Below are 21748 nucleotides of genomic sequence, written 5' to 3'. Positions count from 1 at the left end.
TTGTGTCGAGATATCTTAACAAAATGGAAAACATTAAGAATATTTCCTTTGATCTGTTTCTCTCCCCTAGGGGGTTAAAAAAAAGACCCTAAAAACCTACCTAAATAATACACAGCATCATTTACAATCATATGAATTTGAAACGTTCCTTTTGGTCATCTCCTTTACATGTAAATGTTATGTTAGAGATGAGACTTTCTTAGCTCTTATCTGCCTGTAGGTATTCGCTTCTAAGAGGTGTAAATTTGTTATAAAATACTCATGATACTCAGATGGTTTGGTGTGCAGTTACATTACAAACTAAAAGACGGAATTTTTCGTTTACTCTGTTAGCATTTGGTGTTCACGTAGCTATTCTTAGAGTACAAAGAGAACTTCTGAGGATTAGCAATAGACTATCTGAATAAACACTCTCATTTAAAGATGATACTCCAAGTACAAAATAAGTAATGTAAGACCAGAGAACAGACTCCTGAGCTGACAGTGCACAGCACCCGCGTGACTCTGTGTCAGCAGCCTCTCATCACTCCCTCGAAGGCACAGCCTGTCTCTGCCTCCCACTCTTGTCCTGTCGCCCAGCTGGCACCTCATGGAAGGGCAGGAGGTCATTTGTATTCGTTATCTATTGCTGTGTAACAAATTACCCCCAAACGGACTGGCTTAAAATAACAACATTTATCTCACAGTGTCTGTGGGTCAGGACTCTGAGCACAGCTTAGCTGCATCCTCTGGGTCTGGGTCTCCTGCATGGCTACCATCACCTCAAGGCTCAGCTACAAAGGAGCTGCCTCCTAGCTCACTCACATGGCTGTTGGCAGGATTCAGTTCCCCGCTGATTGGCAGACTGAGGCCTCACTTCCTCCAGGGCTGTTGTCCGAAGGCCTCCCTAGGTTCCTTCCCATGTGGGCCTCCCCATAGGGCATCTCACCACATGTCAGCTGGCTGCGTCAGAGCTAGCAAGCAAAGGGGTGAGAGAGAGAGGGAGGGAGAGAATGCCAGCAAGATGGAAGACACAGTCTCCCTTACCCTGAGTGTGGAAGCAATATCCCATCGCTTGTGCTACATTCTCTTTGTGGAAGCAAGTCACTGTGTCCAGCACACACTCAAGGGGAGGGGATTACCTTGTTGGAAGCCATGTCATGAGCTGCCTACCTGACTATTGAGTACATTTCCCTTGCATCCTAGGCCCCACTTTACCCTCTAGGACAGTGCTTTTCGCAGCGTGACTCCTGAACTAGCAATCGCTTGGGAGCTTGTTATAACTGCACATCCTCAGGCCCGATCCACACCTACTGCACCAGCAGCTCTGGGAATGGGACCCAGCATGCTGACAAGCCCACCAGGTGCTTCTGAACATGCTTGAGTCTGAGAAGCATTGCCTTAAAAGCAAAAGGAGCTGGGCTGGTTGGGCCTCCCAGTTTCTCTCTTACAAGCCAGGATCTCACTCACAGGAAGGTCAGCATGCTCCCACATGGTTAACATGCTCAGGAATGCTGAGGGTGGGACACCGCCATAGTGTGGCTTGACGAGCAGCACTACGTCCATGCCCAAGATCCGAATGTGTGAATCCCGGGCCGCCAAATTGGAACGCGCAAACCTAATCACTAAGCCACTGGGCTGGCCCCTGCTGATGGTTTTTAATGCTGATGACTTACAACATAAACCAGGAGACATCTTAGAGTGGTACCTCATGTGGCACAGCCAGAAGAGTTTTCTGGGTTTTCTTTACCTTGGATTTAGGTTTTTCAACCTAGAGGATGTCAGGCATCTAAGTCCACAGGCTGGTACTTCGTAGGTTTGGGAACCAAAGGGAACTAGATCACTTGAACAAAGTTTCAAAACAGCTAATCAACAGTACGAAAGTCATTCAGTTGTCCCGAAGCCAGATGTGCTCAAATACCTTGACTGTCTAAGTGGGTTCTTCTTAAACTCTGTACCTGCGCTCAAGAAAGTTTTCAATGGCCACAGGCATACTCCTAAAGTGTGAGGTGGCTACGAAAGCTAATTCTACGTACCAGGTCCTTCTAGGAGGAATGCAAACTGAGTTGAGTTAGCATCATAGCCATGGAATGCTCTGGCAAAATCTCCACTCCTCCCCAATGGTGTTCCTTTGGTTTCTCTGTCATCCTCTCAGACTCATCATCTTTGGGAGGCTTCCATGGTCTTTTAGAAAGAAAAGAGACTTTGCGGTTGGGAGACCTGGGTTCAAATCTAAGCTCTGCTGCTTAGTACCTGGGTAGCCTTAAACAAGTTACTTAACCTCTCTGAGCCTTTATTTTCTAATGTAAGACAGGCCAAACACCTATCCCATTGGTTTGATGTATAAATTAAAAGTCATATTGATGCAAAAAGTTCCCAGCATATATCAGGTACATAATAAATGTTAGTCTACCCTCCCTTCCCTTTGCCTTCCTCCTAGCGCTTAGCAGAACATGTGGTACATCTTAGGCCCTCCATAAACACTGGGGCTTTAGAGAACCCTGAGCCGTGCCCTCAGACAGACTGGGCATCTTCAGGAAGTAGGAGTAGAGCATGAGATGTAGCCCGCAAACGTCCTGGTCAACTGCCGATGCAGAGGGAGCAGATTCTCCCCCCCGCCTTCTCGCTATCTCACCAGCCTGGTTCCCCCAGAGACTCACTCTCATTGTTTGCGGGATTTATTAAATTTATTAATGTGAACAGATACGCCAGCACCCCTGTGTGGTTACACTGGTGATAGTGTCCCGTCCCCACAGCACAACAATCAAGTGTCTGATGGCGCCTCAATGCAGTCATGCCTAAGCCCTCAACTGCCCCCTTAGCATAGAGGCAGCAAATATGGGAAATGCGTTCCACTGTTGTCATTTGACGCAGATTTCCTTGGGTAGAACCAACAGAGTCCACTCCCGCCATGCATACTTCAATGTTGAAGAGGACAGCCCAGCTTAGGCAACTCCGTGGCCACGCGCTGAAGGAAAGGCCCGAGTGGCAGCTGTTCCCGTCCTGTTGACTGCAAGTTAGTCGCTTGAGTAAAAAACGCAGGCCACAGTGAAGAGTCCAGAAGGAAACAGGGCAAATCCTCTAGTCCAGCTTTACGATATTCTTTAATTTAAAAAAAAAAGATCTTGTAGCAGCAAATCCTTGGTTATAATTACAGAGAACTTAAAAAATCATAATGTCCCAAAGACACTTGTTGAATGCTGCTTTCACTTATTGATTCGTAGATGTGTAGGTGTGACCTTTGCTCATTAATACAAATCAACTTTCAGCAAGCAAGTAAATGAAAGTATGAAGAAAAGTATGCTCAATTTGAATGGAAAAGACCTTTAAAAGTCTTGGACCCGGGAATTATAAAAAGAGGTCTTCTTTCACATGAAGCAAATGGAGACAATAGATGTATCTACACTTGTCTGTGACTATTGGTCAGACCAATCAACAGCCATCCAGCATAGCAGTACCAGTGTCAGATATCTGGGAGTATGAGTTATTATAACCCTACTGTTCTCGTTGGACAAAGTAAATCCATTAGCCTCACTTTTATGATTAGAGCAGTTTCTTGTCTTTCCTGTTTTGCCTCATAGACAAAACCAATCAACTCCAAATTATTTCACCCAGATTATTGTCCTGGTAGATTAGTCAATTTATTCATCAGTAAGAAAACATTTATTGATGCTAATTATGTGCAAGGCATTATGGGAATACAAAGAATTACAAGGCATGGCCTTATTTTTAAGCAGCTCAAAACATAGTGGGTGCTTAATAGTGGACATAGGGAATATGGGCACTTCACAAAAGCTCATGTAGATTTAATGCCAATTAGGTAGTACAAAGAATAAATTCTCCAGGTTTGGAGAGACAGTGCCTTCATTGGGGGCAATGAAGAGTCATGGAGCCCAGGTTCTGGAATCAGAACCTCATCCTAGCTCATCTACTTACAGAGATATGACAGTGACACATTGCTTAGCCTTCCCATGCTTCAGTTTTCCTCTGTGAAAAACAGGGATGTACCTCGTAGGATGGTTGTGAGCAGCAAATGAGATCATTTACGTAATGTGCTTAGCAAAGCTCTTAGCACAAAGGGCTGCATATGTGTTACCTATGCAGTAGCAGTATTCATGTGGCACCAGTGTTCCTGCAGCTTTAGTATTCGTGGAGAGGGGGAACAATCTCAGCTGGGTCTTGTGTGACGGAGACTACAGAGAGAAGAAGAAAAGATATTCCATTTTGGAGAATAATATTATCAATAGTGCAAAAAGTGGAGAAATTTCAGTGTCTGCTGGAACAGTAAGTTTGGCACAGTTGTGAAGGGTCTTGATTATCAGGTAATCTTACTACTTCATCATGTAACCAAAAGAGAGCCACTTTTGGTTCTTGAGCAGAAGCGTGACGTGATAAAGAGGTTTTGGAAAGTTAATCTGCAGCACATGTTGGGCAATGGGGAGAGTGGAAATAAGGAGACTGGAAGAAAAAAAATTTTTCAGTGGTACAGGCACAGAATAATAGAGCCCTGATCTCTGAATTTAACAGTGGGAGTGGAGAAGAAGGGAGAAAAGGCAGGTCTTCGCAGAGGAAGAATTGACCAGACTTGGTGAATGTCTGGATGTGAGAATTACTGTAACGGAGGAATAAGAGATGGTTCTGAAAATGTTAAGCCTGGGCTAATGGGAAAATGGAGCACTATTGATAGAAGGAAAGCGGTCCAGAAGGGAATCCAATCATGGAAAGTGCTCATCTCAGAGATGTTAAGGTTGAGGCTTATTAAATAGGAGCTATGTCCAGCAGGAGTTGGAAATTAGTACTAGAACTTGGAGGAGACATTGGGGATGAGAGCTGGTTGTCACAGGAGTAGGAGAAGTTTTGACGCAATGGCTGCGAGTAGCATTTCGGTGAATTACCAGAATTTGTTCTCCCTGTGGCCATCTTCACCTTTCCCAACCGGCCCCAGCTAGTAGTCTCACCCTCTCCTCCTTTACCTCCTTCCAGCCTTTATCAGGGTGGAGATTGGGAAGAGGCTATAGGTGTCTGAGACCTATCTCTAGGATCACCCTTCTTCCTCTACTCCTTTCCCCATTCAGAAGATCACACATCCCATAGAACTTTTCCATTTTGGAGTCAATATAATAGAAATATGCTGGGAGGATGAAACATACTTACTTCAACAGTTAAACACATAACTCAACTGAAGGGACCCCAACTGAAAGGACTCACTCTTTTCCTGATCTTTACATCCAAAATGGCTCTTGGCACTGCCAAAGAAAGCTCAGATTTGGGTGATCAAACTAGGAGTGTGTGTTGATTACTTTAGACGCATTCAGCTGACTCAGTGTGATGAGATCCAGTATACGTTTACCTGCTGGCTGAAAACATCCTGCTCTTTCATGCTGCTGTTTTTTATACATTCTGTTCCCATGCGTAATTTCTCTTCCTTCTCCAAGGCTCATCTCAAACATTACCTCTTCAGCAAAGCCTTCCCTGACCCTCCCAGACATAGTTATTTCTTTCTCTGTGATCTTATACTAATCAGCTCATACTTCTATTGAAGCACCTCATGTAATATTTTAATTAGTATATATGTCTTCCTCCCCGACCCCCAGCCAGATGTCTTATCTTTCTTTGTATCCACAGCATATCACGCCTAGTACGTGGTAGGTACTCACTAAATGCAAGATGAATAAATGAATGAATCATCAAGCATAGGTCTTTGGTGTCCCTTGATCATTTGTTTTAGTTACAATATCAGCATTTTCATGTGATCTTTATTTGTACTTTCTTCAACCCTTATGCTATTTCCTACCTATAATGCTATATAGACTCAAGGATCTGGTGACAAATTCCCAAGTTTTGACACTTTTTATAGCATTTCATAAGAAGTGCTTTTAGTTTGTTGTTAATTTTTCACATATTTTATTGGGTTTGTAAATGAAAATGTTTACAATTTTCTCAAGAATATCTGTTGAAATTGAGCAATGTGTCAAGTTGCTTTATTTAGAAATAAACTGTCTTCAGGCAAATCAAGAAATGAAGAAAAATTTTAAATTAATTGCTAGAGATTTTTCTGTAATAAGAATTTTTGTCAGATACCCATGATCTAGTTCTTCTGCTCAAGCCTCTTAGATTCTGTGTGGACCCTTCCGGCTTCGTTCAGCAGACGGAGCCCATCTATGTGGGCAGGTAGATGAATGGGTGGAATAAAAGAGGCTAGTTTCTCTTTCCACATATAAATCTCCAAAAATAATAGGACACGTGTGCAAAAGTGGTAAACCACTAATAATATTTAGAGCTCCACAATTCCTTGTGGAAATAAAATAATAAAGCAATAAAACATTCAAGGAAAAGAACAAGGACCGTGGCTAAAAACACTGGCATCAAGACCCAGAATTTGTCTGCAGCGCAGTCACTCATGATCGGGTCGGCCAAGCTAGGCATTCAGGTTGTTTTCACGTCCCGGTCGGTCCACCTACAGATGGGCGGGCAGATCTCAGGGGCGGGATCTGCATGAAGCCTGTGCCGTCATTGTGCTGCCTGTGGAGCATGAAGGCTGGACACACTCATTGTCAATGGAGATTTCTAACAACTTAACTAGTGGGAGTACTGGTTAAGTCACCCTCACACTTTGGTAGAGGGAGTAAGAGAGTTACAACCATGTCTAGAGGTAATAAACATTTCACCAGCAATAGTTCAAACTTACAAAACAAGTAGAGTAACACGTAGTGCTTTGCTTAGAAAGAGATGAATAAGTGCTGTCCTTTAAACACTCAAGACCTTGTTTAACATGCTATTTATTTAACCTACTATTTCCAAAATAAGACACATTTCCAAGAACCAAATCTAAAACCTGACTCTAGAAATAAGGCAAAAATTTTAAACCTTCATCAGAACTTGTGTGTGCAAATGAATGTTTCCTTCTAAGCAAATCACCCCAGGAGGCCACAGGGATACCAGCGGTGCTGTCATTCCCAAGAACATTTTCAGAACTCTACTTTTGTGACCAGTATACACAAGATGATAAATCTTCAGGGACGCTTTGGCTTTGCCAGAAAACTGTTTTACCCAACTTGGTCATCTGCTTTATTCGCCATATTTGACTTTCAGTAACCTCTGTCTATTTGCAAAAATCAAATCCACCCTCAAAGAATGAAGTCTTTCTAATGAATGGGCATAATTTGTTATGTTCCAAAAAGTTTTCAGCATTGGGCCTATCAATAGAAAATACAATTAAAAATTATCAGTCCGTTAAACATCACTTGTAAAACACTTTTTGCAAGAACAGGGTCAAATTCATTGCCAGAATCAAGAGAAATCAACCAATGAAAGCTCTTGTCATCAGCAGAGAGTTCTATTAATGAGACGGTGACTGGTTACTTATTTTTTACTGATTTTTTTAACTTTTTATTTTGAAGTAATTATAGACTCACAGGAAGTTGCAGAAATAGTACATTGAGTTCCATGCTCCGTTCACGCAGCTTCCTCCAGTGCTGACGTCTTATATAACTGCAGTACGATATCAAAACCAGGAAATGGACGTTGTATAACACTGTTGTGTAGGTTATAGGTTATAAGAAGACTTACTCGGTATTCATCATTTTTTACATGCATTCGTGTGTGTGTGTGTGTGTGTGTGTGTGTGTGTAGTTCTATGCAATTTTATCCCATGCATAGGTTTATGTAACCACCTCAACAATCAAGGCACAGAGCTCTTCCACACTACAAAGGAACTCCTTCCTACTACCCTTCTGTCTATGGCTCCCTGCCTCCTTTCTCAGTCCCCTGGCAACCACCAATCTGTTTCCATCTCTGTAGTTTTGTCATTTCAAGAATGTTGAATAAATAGAATCAAAGAGTCTGTAACATTTTGAGGCTGACTTTTTTCACTAAGCATAATGCCTTTGAGACCCAGTGTGTTGCACGCATCAATAGTTCACTCCCTTTTATTGCTGAGTAGTATTCCACTGTACGAATATCCCGGAGTTTCACCCATTGAAGGACGTGTGAGTTGGTCTCCTTTTTTTTTTCCTTTGGTATAACAAATAAAGCTTCTATGGGTATTTATGTACAGGTTTTTCTGTGAACATAAATTTTCATTCCTCTGGGATAAATGCCCTAGAGTATGGTTACTTGGCTGTGCAGTAAGTGCATATTTAATTTTGTAAGTAAGTAACAAACCATTTTCCAGAGTGACCGTACAGTTTCACATTCACACCAGCGGTGTATGAGAGATCTGGTTCCTCTGCATCCTCGCCAGCACCTGACATTCTGACTATTTTATTTCGACTATTCTACTAAGTGTGTAGTTCTTCTACTTATTTTCAGAGACTGTTGATTCAGTTTATGTGACTGGTACTCTGATAATTCAGTAGGGATGATTTTGTCTTCACGTTGTCTTCCGGAGTATGACCTCTAAGGCTTATTTTATATTTATATTAATTTTTGGATTTAAAATTATGTATAAAAAAAGTGTTCTCTACTTCAAATTTACCAATGTCCGGTAATAAGTAATCAAAACCTCACTTCAGTCCATTCCACCTGGTCTCATAATTTCCCCCACGTCACAAACATGCCCCTGCCTAAAAATGCTGTCTTTCCTGGGAAAAGCCGTGCTGGCTTCCTTCTCTTGCTTTTATTGGGGGGGGGGGGGGGGGGGCTACTAATGGACTAATGAAGGCCTGCACTGATCACCCACAGTGTGAATTCATGAAAGAGCTGGCTTTGTGGCTGGATTGCTGGGGTGCCGGGAGAGAGAGTGGGACAATCACAATTATGCAGGTTTGTTGTGCTTCTTTCATTTCTAGAGAGCAGGTCTTCTCCGTTTGAAGCTAACAGGCATGTATGATGACCCATAGATGGGACAAAGTATGGACTGTGAGGTTAGTTGCAAAACGAATACTTTACTTTGAAACAGAATTCAAAACACACTTGACAGGCTGTTGCATTGAGTACATTGAGTACGTCTGAGGTAGAAAAAACTGGATGCAATTTACTTTCCCCCTCAAGTTCATGCCATTCTTTGTGAAGAGGCCCAAAGTACTTACTACTAGTATTAGGGGCTGAAATGACAAGTAGGAAATAGAATCCAATTACAAAAGCAGCTTGTGGCTTCTGCTCTCCTTACATTTACCCACAATTGCATCTTGAAAATGATATAACTAACAAGTACTATGGTGAAAATATTTCATCATATTAATTTACTTACTTGTAATCATAAAATTACCTCTGCTGGTTGATAATGACAAGTTTTGGGGGGACTGGGTTTGGGGGGGAGGGGTGTTTGTTTTTAATTTAACTTTGTTTGTTTTTAATTTCAGAGTAAGGCAAAGCTTTCCAGTGTCTGCTCACCCTTTTTGACCTATATAAATTGACTTACCATTTATATTGTTTTATAAATAGGAGTTTGAGCCGATGAATCTCAAAAACATACTGATGAATAAAAGAAGTCAAACAAAGACTACATACACACTGTATGATTCCATTTATATGAAGTTTAAGAACATTTGAAACTAATCTATGGCGACAGAAATGAGAATAGTGGTTGGAGGTGGGGTGGTATTGACTGGAAAGGAGTTTTTTGGGGTGTTTGAAATGTTCAATAACTTGATCTAAATAGTAGTTATGCATATATATAATTCACCAAGTTGCATGCTTAGGAGTTGAGCACTTAAAATTTAAATTAGCAACTGAAATGAAAAACTAAGAGGTTTGATGATAAAATCACAGACAGAATTCATTTTGGCTTTTCATTTCAAACTTTCCAGGAATTTTTTAGTTTCACAAATGGTTATTTTCCCCAATGCAAATGAACCACTTTTCTCAACTCTTTCCTCTTCTCTGCCCTTCCCAGCTTCTTAACTAGTTAGATTTATGTTGCAATGTCATGCATATTGTAAGTGTTAAATTAAAATATTGTGAAGCAGGGTGTGGAAGCAATAAAACTCTATTAAGATCTGTTTAGGCCTTAAAAAATTCCATGATTCCTTTCACTCACATGACATCTTTCATTCCCTTTTTGAAGTTTGGATCCAAGGAATTTTGCACGCTGTGGGTTGACATTTAGTTAATAGCATCTTCTGCTGAGGTTCCATTTTCTAAATTAACAAGATCAAGAACAGTGACTTGATGATATTTCTTGGTGCACCTGGCTCTTTTCCAAAAAGAAGGATTAGGGCAACCAAAAAGAGAGAGAGAGGAAATCAAACCCTCTTGGTCACCTTCATGCTAGGGCAAAATGTGTTTCAAATTTTTGTAAAAATATCAGATACCACCCTCTCACCAACGAAATTAACAACCCCCCTCACACACACACACACACACACACTAAATCTATAGTTGCAATACATCTGCTATTTCTCATCTCTGTCTCTTGCTGCCCTAATGTCTTGTGTCTTGGGTCTTCCCACTAATCCATGAAAAAGATAAAGAAAAAATATATCTGCATATACTAGGGGGATAGAATCAACAGCTTGCTTGAGGAATTAAACCAGGTCGGAGAATGGGCTCCATGAGAAGAAAGAAAGCTGAGGAGTATAGTAAGAATCCATCTGTCCAGGCACATGGGAGGCGCTCAATATACATTTCTTAGAAAGAAAAGACTGGTGACGAAAAGTACAAATTATTTTTCCAAGTGAAGAACTCCTCTAGCAAAGTGCGAGACCCAGATAGTGACCTGGAGGGCACCTGAGGCTCGCATTCCCAAGTGCTTGCCTTGGAAATTTCTTGTTTAAAAACGGGAGAGAGGAAAGACCCAGCTATCCATAGACAACGTGAGAAGTCCCGAGGAAAACAGATGGCAAGAAAAATACGGAGCGGCCGAAGGCAAAGAGGGGCTTTCCGAGACGCGAGAGGGAACTAGGGCCCTTTCCGCTCGGCTGCCCCCGACTTCTCCGCTGTGCGCCGCGTGCTACCGCAGCGACCGCCCCTCCGCTTGGGGCGAGGGCGACGGGCTGCGGACGGGTGGGAAAGCCTGGCCGGCGACAGGTGGGGAGGGGGCGGACTTTTGTCTCTGGGAAGGAAGTCGGCTGCACTGAAAGGGCGGGAAGCAGGGGCGCGCAGGACTTGTGTCTGCGGGGTCCCGGCTCCTCTAATTAGAGAAGGGATGCAGAGTGGCATTAGTTCGCAAACATTTTAATCGAGCCTCTTTTCAATGGCCAGGGGTAAATGTAGCCACTGTTACCCTGTGCTGAATGGGTCGCAAAAGCCCCCGCCCGGCCCCCAGCGTGGCCATTCAGGGCTCTTTTCACAACCTCTAAGCGTTTCAGTCCCTGGGCCTAGCGACACTCCGAAGCGCCCCTAATTAGTCTAATTAGGAAGGTGGACTGATGGATGGAGGAAGGACGGAGTCGCTCTGGGAAGATGCTCAGCGCTCCGGTCTCGGCTGGGTTGCCGCTTATTCTCTCCGGAAAGAAAAGGCCGCAAAGAAGCAGGCTGGAGCCGGACGGAGCCCGCCCGCCCGCGCGCGCCCAGGCTCGGCTCCGGCCGGATCGGCAGGCCGGCGCTCGTTGACCGCGGGCTTCCCGCCCACGGCGCGGCCGGACGGCGGGCACCCCCGCTTCTGCTGCGAGCGTCTGCGCCGCGGCCTCCCTCGCCGGCCCTGCGCCTCTCCTTCCCAGGGCCCGGGGCCGCCCCTGCCTCACCCGGAGTATCGGGCGGAGGCGCGGCCTGGGCAGCACGGGGCCGGGCCCGGGGCGCGACGGGGAGGTCGGTGCGGGGCCTGGGCGTCCGGCCGCGCCTCGTGGCCGCTCCGCGCGCCCTCCCGCCCGGCCTAGCGGCTGGCGGCGCAGCGCCTCCTCCCAGGAAGCCAGCATCCCGGGGAGGAAGGAACCGGTGGGGGACGAGGCCCCGTGCGCGCGGCTGGGGGCGCGGGCACAGCTCTCCGCCGTGCCCCGGAGCTGCCTCCCGCGGGCCCGGGCGCGGCTGGCGGGGCGGGCGCAGCGCGGGTGGCGGCGGGAACGCCGAGCCTTTAATTGGGCTATAAATCAGCCGGGGGAGCGCGGCGGAGTTTGCGCAGGTGTAAAAACAGAGGGAGAGCCCGGCCGAGCCGCCGGAGCCCGGGCGGGTCAGCGCCTCCCGCGAGCCAGCATCTTGATAAGTCCGCTGACAACCAAATAAACAGCGCGGGGCCCGCGCAGCACGGAGGCCGGCGGCCCCGAGCAGCAAGGCTTCGCTCGGGTTTGGGGGGGGGGGCACTTTCTTTTGGGGGGGCGAAGTTAGGGAGGAAGGAGAAGCAAAATTTTCTCTCTTCCCGCCCTCTCGCTTTCGGCCTCGCCTGCTGGTGGCCGGAGGGCCCCGGGACCGTCCGACGGTGAAGGCTTGGGAAGCGCGCGCCCGAGCTCTGGGCGATCGCGGCCCGGCCTGCGGACTGTGGGCCCGCGGCCAGCGCCGAGACCCGTCCCCTCCCGGATACGGCGCCACCGAGACACAACCCCCCAGCTCCCGCTTCGTTTCAGGGGCTGACGCTGGGAAAAGCCCGCCGCGCGCCTGGCCGAAGGAGGTAACAAACCAAGGAGAAAGGGCGATCAGAACTTAATTCGGGGCGCTGCTCAGGGAAGAAACCCTGTCAAAACCCTATCGAGGCGTTGGCACAAGCGGCAAACGGATTCACAGGCAAAGGAAAACAATACAAGGCTCGTTAGATGATTTCTCTGGACATTGTTTAAGGTCTGAAAGGGACCAAATCGTTTCAAAATGTTGCCAGTAAAAATTATCCCATGTGGAATGCAACTAATCCTTTTAGGTTCCTGTCAACTGTTTCCACAAAAGGAATCCGATTTTTCAAATCAAAGATCCAAAAGTCTTTGGGGAGAGATTTATTACATGCCAGAGCTTTAGTTACAGAATAGAGTTACAATAACAACTTGCATCCCCCAACTCCCTAAAATAAGGGATCCCATCCCACATAACTCTAAAAAGTGTGGGGCTCGGTTTGCTGGAGCCCTGCTACTTACGCAGATGGTGGGGGAGGAGGGGGAGGAAAGAGGAGGAAGGCAAAGAAATATTAAATTCCTTAAATAGTAAAACAGAACACAGAGAGCCTCAGCATCTTATTTTTGTCCTCTGTACCCTTAGCTACTTTTGAAGAAGAAAACAAGACCCAAACCTGGTGACTTGCCCTCAGTTCCTTGGCGATGACAACTTAAAGGTGAGGTTAATGCTTGAGTTGAATACAGAAAAACTCTTGGGTGCCCATGTACCCCCAGTGGTCCAAAACCTGGATTCCCTGAGTGTGCATTTTGATGTATCTACAGTTTCTGCAAGTGGAAAAAGATTTATATTAAAGTTTATAAAAGAATACAAGAAAAATACACCGTGCTTTATTTTTTGTTTTCTTTGATGTGTAATAAAATGTTTCAGCATGGTAAAAAAGTGTCCTAGAGGTTTCACTGTGCCTCTGTGTTAACTTTTCACAAACCCGTGTGAACGTAAACTCATTCTGTGTAGGTCACAGTAGTATGAGCATTTTGTGACAGGCCGGATCACAAACCATCCTCCTCCTCTCTTTCAGTCCTTCACAGAGAAGAACTGGTGGCTCGGGATAAGACTAACAGCTGAACTGCTAGCAAAAAGCCATAAGAACTTGAGCAGAGACTCAAATCCACAGTTCTCTGCATGGAGGAGTCTGACACCAGTGAGATCTCCACCACATAGGCGCTTGGCTGCTCCAGGCCACACTAGAAAGACATTGTCAAGAAGCAGACAACTTCAGCTTAGTTTGCAGACTTTTGAGATTTTTTAAAATAGTTCCGTTCAATGGGGAAGTGAAAAAATTATCTTCCTAGCCTTTCCTCCACCCCATTGTTTCCTGCTGCAATGGCTTGCTCCTTGTGCTCCCTGAGTGTGTGCCTGTGCTATTAGAGGCCGCGTGGTGGTGGGAATCCTCTCATTTGTTTTCTATATTTAAAGCGGGAATAAAGGGATTTGCAATGTAGCAGGTGCTCAATAAATACTGCAGACTAATCCCACTTTTCAAAGCTTAGAGGTTAAAGAGATGATCAGTCGATAAGTAACTAGAGAAAAGAAATAGAGCAAGAGTCTAGAAGAGTGGATTTAAAACACCACTGGTTTGTTTATTTTAGAAGGGAGGAGAAAGTCATCTGTCCAAATACACATCTGGCTGAAGTAAGAGAAAACAATGCCATTTCTTTTCTCCTCATTATTTCCAGAAAGGGTTAAGTAACAATTTATTTCATAAATAGGGCGGGAATTCTGAAGAAGGATAAGTTTTTGTTTTTATCATAACGCCAAAGATTTCTCTTAACTAAATTAAGGATTTGAGTATACTCCCCAAATTTAGAAGTTTTTCTTTTGCTTTTCATTTCCTGGAAGAACAAGGATGTGGGAAAGAAGCCATAAATGAATCATCACTCTATACATTTGTATAGGTTTTATGTCTTCCAAAGTATTTTCACATAAATTGTCTTATTTGATTCTCACAACTGAGCCCCACACTCCCCAAAACAAGAAATGAGAGTGAAAACTGATCTCACATTTAATTTCAACCTAGTCTTATTTCTTCTATTGCTGGCTTTGAAGATTTTTTGTTTTCCCTCTCCAGTCAATCATTTAACAGAACATAGTCTTGTCACAGTCATTCTCATACATATGAAACTCTCTGCATAAAAATAATAAAAAATAGAAATAGAGAACCAAGTTATTTTTCATTCATAACAGCCCTTCATTGTTGACTTTTCAGAAAATGCAGAATCCTTTGATTGCTGAATCTCTCTCCCTTTTAGTTATATTAATGGGAATTCCTAAACAAGTCTTCAAAGAAGCTTCTGCTTTCTGCCTTAATTAAATCTGCCCCCCCTTCTTTGCCTGTCTATTATTGGTCAGCAGTTCCAAATAAGAGAGAATCCTCAGTTTGTGCCTGGCTTTCTCTGGGACAGGGAGTCCTAGGCAAGGTCCCATGGCGTCAGCTCCATCCTCTACCACCCAGCCTGCCTGATCCTCTCGCGGTGCTCAGTGGACTCACTGGGCCTGTGGACGCATTCCATGTAGTTTGCATTCTGCTTTAGCATCCTGGGGACAGGGAAACACCCCATCTTAAGAAATAGAGTCACTCTCACTTTATGAGTAGAAAAATATCTTTCCAAACCTCCTGATTTCAAATTCAGAGTAATAGTCTTCCAGGTTCTCTAAATAAAGCTTCTGATATTAATTGACTGCTTTGTTTCCTGAAGTGGTTTGTGTGTGTCTTTCACAGTCTAGAATTTAAAAGAAAAAAGTTTCTGATTTTTCTTTAAAAACGACTATTTCTTTAGAAAAAGCAACGTTAATTTGCATTAAGCACTATGCCTTGAAAAGATCCCTTTACAGTCTGCAGCTCACAATCAGATGCAATCCCTGCACAGACTCCAGCCTGGATGTCCTGAGGGACACAACAGTGGCCCCAGTGCCTACCTGAGGAGGCTGGGCTTCAGTGAGGCTTCTGGTGGTCACAAGCAAGGATGGGCTGTTCAGAGCAAGGGAAAGACGTGATTCCAGCAGGTGGTCTGGAATGGCCAGGCAGGTGGGAGCTTCAGGTGGGCTGGCCCCTCAGGAGGCTCCGGTGCAGTGGATTAATTGTGCAAGGGCTACAAGGACCCTCTCAAGCCACATCATACGCATCTGTTCAAAAGCAGTAAAATCTCCAAGAGTGTGTCTGGAGTGGGGAGGGGCACATTCTTAGAAAAATGATTTGCTTTTCCATTTAAATGTTAAATCAGTTGATCTGACTCTTACATGTCCTTCCCTTTTCCATGTGGGAAAGTGTGGTTTTAAAGACCTGCTTAGCAGTTTAGTGACAGGTTCTGCTAGTTTGGCAGATTTTGACTATTAAAAATCAGCCAGAGAAGCAGAGGAAATGGACAAATAGTGCAAAGGTAAAAAGGTAAGCCATGTGGAGGTATGTGTGTGTGAGAGAGAGAAAGAGAGAGAGAGATGTTTTAAAGAAGATTGCTGATGGCAAAAAAAAAAAAAAAAAGGAAAAGTGATGCTAGAAGAATGTCGTATAGAACTAGGCAGAGGAAGCTGACACATCCAACATCATTAGCTAGAGATTCCAAATGCATCTAAAACAAGGGGCTAGGGCATCTCTGGGAAGACCTGAGTGGAGGTGGCAGGAAGGAGGGTCGAGCAAGAAAGTAAAAAATTGTGTAAGAAAGGACTCTTCTACCCAGTGACCTTTAATGCAATTGCCCTGCCACAGTGGGTGTCTAATAAATCACAGCGATGGTAACAAAGTGGCAGTGTGATGTAATGGAAAGATAAGGGATTTACGCTCTGGAGTCCCAGGAACTGTGACCGTGGGCAAGTCACTTCATGTCTTTTGAGCCTTGATAGCTTTATGTGTAAAATAGGGTCCATAATAATTCCTGTCTTCACTATTTGACAGTGTGGTTGAGAGAAATATTAGTAAAAGTCTGTTTAAAAAGTTAATATGTGCCAAAGTCAGTGACGGGAATAGAGAGGGAAGGATTTTCTGGGGTGCTAGTGACATCTGCTTCCTGGCCTGATGCGGGTTATCTGGGTGTGTTCACTTGGTGAAAAGTGGCTGAGATTGGTGCATTTTTCTGTATGTCTGTTATATTTCTCTAAAATGTTTACTTTTAAAAGGTAGAGTAGTTCAAAATAGTCTTTAAAGTTAGGATGATGATAAAGAAAGGGAAAATTACAAATGTGGGTCAGAAGCTCACAGTCTTTATCCTCTTCTCTCTTCCTAGCCATCTTATTATATCTGGAGACTCAGGACTCACAAAGGGATCGATGATAATAATCAGTTGCTTTCTCTGTGTGTTTTTTGCCTGGATACTGAACAGTATTTTCCTGGTAAAGAAGCGGGAGGGATTAACTGGGAAGTTTCCTGCATGTGAGAGGGGTGAACGATAAAAAGAAAGGAGCCCAAGCAGTTCACATCAAGGGAAAGACGTGATTAGAGAGATGTGACACGCAAAGAAATTATCTGAAAAGTGAATTCAGTTGAGAAAGTATAAGCCCCAAGGAGCCCTGAGCAGCTGGTCATGATCAGGTTCTCCATCTTTCTGTCAAATGTAATCGTATCTGAGTTGGCAGGCTATTTATTGCTAAAGTCGAAGGGCCAGATTTTACACTAAACATATTTACACATTTACATTCATGGCCCTATAAACACTCCATGTTTCACTGGCTGTGACATCAAACACATTTGCCAACAAAAAATACATGTCTAATTACAAAATCATAGGAGAGGAGGCAAGCAGCAGCTGTTGGGCAGTGAGCGTGCATGTCCGTGTGTGCATATGTGTGACCCAGCTGCAACACCAGGAAACCCGGGAGCAACAAGAATGGATGCTGACAATGCAGGGCCCCCTGCACTTGTCTTCTGCTCCCCAGGCCTGTCCTTGTCTGGTTCAGTTCTAAAGGGGGAAGGGAACCTCTGGCATTCCAATTAGTTCCAAAGTCACCCCCTTGGAGGAGTCCAGAGACACCAGGGTGGTTCCTGGGCAGATTCTGGATTTGGACAGATTCTGATGCTGATATGACCTGTAAGTCGCCCCCAGATGACTTTTCTGAGTCAGTAATAAAAACAGGTGTGAGCAAAATGTGTAGCCAGCAGAGAATTTTTAAACTAAAACTAGAGTACTCAGTTCCTGGCTTTGGGCGGTAAGCTCAGATCCCTACCCATCCACAGCAGTTGTAATAACACTATTAGCTGCTCCAAGCTTGGGCCTTGGTCAAGCAAGGAAATCAGAGCCACCAGGGCCAGAGAGAGAAAAACAGAACAGACGCAGCCTCAACCACTGGCCTCAGACAAGCCTTTAATAAACGACACAGGCTGGGGTTCCATCAAAATAACCACCTTCCATCAGAATGTCCACCTCCCCCAGCTCTCTCTCAGGACAGGCTACAGGAAGAAATGGTAATTTAAAAAAAAAAAAAAAAAAACTTTGAAGGGCAGAAGGCTTTCCCCACATGGATGCTCACTACATTCACTGTAAGAATTTTGATAACAAGATATCCACAGTTCCAGTCCTTCAGCAGAAAGTTTGGGCAAAAAAGGGCTGCTGAGCAGGGGATAAGGAAGTAGAGATGGGCAGACATTCAGATGTCACAGCGAGTAAAAAATGGGAAAGGTCCTCACAATTTTTTTTCCTTCTCCCCAGATTCTTTTTCTCTTCTTTTTTTTTAAGAGGAAGGGAAGTGGCTCTCAAATAAATGCACGGGATAGCGATGGAGAGGAAACACGTTATTGAGCAGACGCGCTAGCTTATTTTAAAGAAATAAAATAATTGCCCAATGGAGAAAAAAAGAAATCAACCAAGAAACGATCTAAGGTCACGACACCATGTGTGGGACAAGGAGCAATTCAACCCATAAGGGCTTCATTACCTCGGCAATAGATAACATTCGGCTAAATCTAGCTGCAGATTACATCTGGGCAGCACAACAGAGCCCTGAATGGAGAGGCTCCTTTTTGTGTGGTCCCGCTCGCTCGGGAGCCGCCTGAACCATTAGCCCCAATATAGCCCTCTCTCTATTAACTGCAATTCCCTCCCGCCTGCCCTCCGGTCATTTGTCTCCAGGCTCTACGGGGCGTTTGATGAGCAGAGAAACAAGGAGAAGGGGAGAAAAGCGTCGGGTTAATGAGTTGTAGCAAATCCACACTTTGTAGCTGGGAGGAGGAGAGCTGGTGGCCAATGTTTGTCCAACTGGTTTATTTTTCGAGACCCAGGCTTTTGAGGAAGGCTCGTTCAAGCAGACTTCGTCCTTACAAACACACAAACATCCTTCTGTTTGCCTTCAAAGAAAAGGGGACCCGAGCTGGATTTGCATGCGAATGAGGAGCCCCCGGAGGAGACGTGCTGGCCCATCAAAGGCCGCGGTAGCTGGGCGCCCGGCGGCCTTTGTTCCAGCACCTGCTCGCCCGCGTGGCCTGACCGGGCGCGGCCCGCGGCCCGAGGCCCAGCGTCCACTCCTCGCCTGCCCCGCGGCCCTGGCCTGCGGCCCACAGCCCGAGGCCCACGCCCGCTGCTCGCCTGCCCCGCGGCCTGCGCTTCCCCCACCTCGTGCGTCCGCAGGCCAGCCTCGCTGGGCCAGCGAAATCCACGGGGGACCCCCAACCCGGAGGGCGGGGAGCTGAACTCGCGGGACGCAAAACTCAAGGCCGAGGCAGGCGGCCGGGGTTACCTGTCCTGAGGGCTCAGGGGCTCGCGATGCGCCCCGTCTCTCGTCTCTCGGGAGGGCGCGGCGGGAGCGCAGCTGGGGCCGCAGCGAGGGCGGCGCGGAGGGAGGGCCGGGGCCTGCTCGCCGCCCCCTTCGGAGCTCGGTCGGCCTGGGAGGTGGCGCTGTCCGCCCCTGTCTCAAAGAGGCGGGAATCCGGACAGAGAGAGGGCCGAGCCGGGACTTCCCGCTCTCGGGACATCCAAGCATCATGCGAATAGTAACGATACCCACGGTTTGGCCCCGCGGCTCCCTTCATGACTCAGATCCACGCGTGACACAGGCCGCGAGCGGCCAGCGGGGCAGGGCCGCTGGGGTCGGCCAGCTGACCCCTCTCCCCCGGCCGCGGCGGCGTCTGCACCTCCTCGGTTCCAGCCTCCTCTCTCCGGGCCGAGCTAGGGCAAAAGCAACTTTCGCATATAAGATTACGGTGTAAGGATATTTGAATTTGTATCTGTATGTTCAGTGGTAAATTTGAGTACGGGTGAGTGTGTTTACTTTAAATGCTTAATCTCTTCCAAATATTTCATTGGAAAAAACCCCAGAACTTATTTTGAGGCTGAGAGTCAGTTTTTTCCTCCCTAAAAAGGACAAGAGGGGAGGGCATCAAGAGTGAATGTCACTGGAAAATATTGGCCTTTAATGCAGTCTTCATTAACTTGCTAGGTTAAATCTGCAGATCTTCAGATATATATCTGTCCAGATATTTGAAAAAAAATTAATAAACAGATTTAACTTCTCCAACTCACTGATATTCAGCATTTCAATTACATATTACATATGCCTTGGTTTTATTTGGAGCCGGTAATAACATCTGTAGTCATCAAAAACTAAAGTCTCACATTTTTTCAAAGAACTAGAAATTACCTGCAACAAGCAGTTAATAAAAACAGAACATTTCAAAAAAGATATCCTAAATCACCTAAATTGTATAAATATTAGTTCAATAAACATGTGATGCATTTTCGTTTTTATTCTTTAAATTGTGTACTATCCTAAAACTGAAAATTTCTCTTACATACCCCAGTTATTCATTTACATTAGAATGTTGATGTTAAGTTTGCCTGTTAGGATAAAAACTTGTTTATGCAATTACTGGAATGCCTTCGGTCGAGAAAATAATGGCTTTAAATACTAGAACTTTCAAGTACAATTTATTTTATGTATGTAAATATTTTCTTCCTCAGGTCTTTAAAGCTATTTAATTCATGATGATCTCTATTAATTTTATTCTATTCATTTTTTACACTAAAAATTACCTATTTGCTAGTGTTGCTTCGATGACAATATATTAAGTTGCAGAGTTTTTACAGATACGAACAATATTGTGCTCAAAATTGAGTGGAAATTAAATGAAGTGGGAAGCTCAAAAATCAAAAGTTCTATAAACTTATCTTAGGGTGACTACGGCTTTAATTTTAAATAGCCTCAAAACTCTTCAAAATGGAACAGAATGAGATTTGAAAATGTATACCAGAGTGACTCCTTTTACTTGTAGTCATTTTAAAATAATTTCTGCTCTTCTGCATTGGTTTTGACTTACAAGGCATACGTAAAAGATCATGGCACGATGCTTTTGTTAAACTCTCTTCGAAAATAGTATTTGTCTATTCTATAATGGGTTCCTACTTATCTCACATAGAAACTTCTTTTAACAGAAAAGAAAATAAACCAAGAAGTGGACCACTCAAGCCAATTCTTTTGGTAGATTTTCTTTGAAAATTAAGCTTTTTATTCTGAAAAAGTGTAAAAATCTTACATTAGAATAGTACAATAATAATTGCCAGTAAAATTTACAATACTCCTTGTAAAGAATACGCAGTAAGTACAAAATAAAAATTCCGCATGTCTATTATGATACAAAACACAGGTTAAAATAAGAAATGATGGTTTTGACTTTTTTCCTTGTGTAAACATGTTCATCATTTTTTCCTTTTCATGAAAGCGTACACCAGACAAGTGTCCTCAAATAAAAAGTATCTCTTCGCTGGCATTCTTCGGGACCTTTACTATTTTTGTATTATTCTTTCTTTGCACTTGATTGACTGACTTTTGTTTTTAACGCCTGGACCTGAGAATCTCTAGACCTCAAAAAGGCTTAGATTTTTAAAAACTTCCCCAAAGTCAAGGAAGCCCCTCGTGCTTAGACAGGACGCCACCCCCCCACCCAGCACCCTCTTCCTCCCCACCGCGGTCGGTCGGGGGCTGCAGCACAGGGCGACTTTGCATAAATAGAGGGACCCGCAGAGCCCAAAGGCGCGCCCCAGCTGGTGCCAAACACTGTCTCGTCTGCGAATCCGAAGCGGCGAAAATGGGGCCGCGCCGGGAGGAGCGATCGAAACGCCGAGCCACCGAGACGGAAAGCGGCCGGGGTGCCTACCTTCTCCCGCTCGGGCGCGCCGGCGCCGCGTTATTAACAATTGGAAATCCTAGCCGCGAAGCTCTCCACGCTGGACAGGGCGGGCCCCGGGTGCAGCGTCCCCAGCGCGGCCGACGACGAGACGGTGGAGGCGGCGGCGGCCGCGGCGGCCACGAGCGAGCGGGTGAGCGCGGCGGCCGGGCCCACGGCCGCCTGAGCCGCGCAGCCGCCGCCGGCCCCGGG

At 45.1% G+C, this 21748-nt stretch overlaps 1 protein-coding gene across 1 annotated transcript in view; it reads left to right on the top strand.

Moving 5' to 3' along the window:
* The window catches only part of LOC124242657 (collagen alpha-1(I) chain-like), a 68815-nt gene that overhangs the window by 39124 nt on the left and 7943 nt on the right, over nucleotides 1-21748 (top strand). Inside the window, exon 3 of the mRNA XM_046667820.1 lies at nucleotides 21580-21689. Coding sequence (XP_046523776.1) covers nucleotides 21580-21689 — 110 coding nt within the window. The remainder of the gene's footprint in view (nucleotides 1-21579; nucleotides 21690-21748) is intronic.

This window comes from Equus quagga, chromosome 7, assembly GCF_021613505.1.
Source record: "Equus quagga isolate Etosha38 chromosome 7, UCLA_HA_Equagga_1.0, whole genome shotgun sequence".
Taxonomy (NCBI): Eukaryota; Metazoa; Chordata; class Mammalia; order Perissodactyla; family Equidae; genus Equus; species Equus quagga.
The sequence above is the reverse complement of the archived record's forward strand: the minus strand, read 5'-3'. Positions and strand labels throughout refer to the sequence as shown.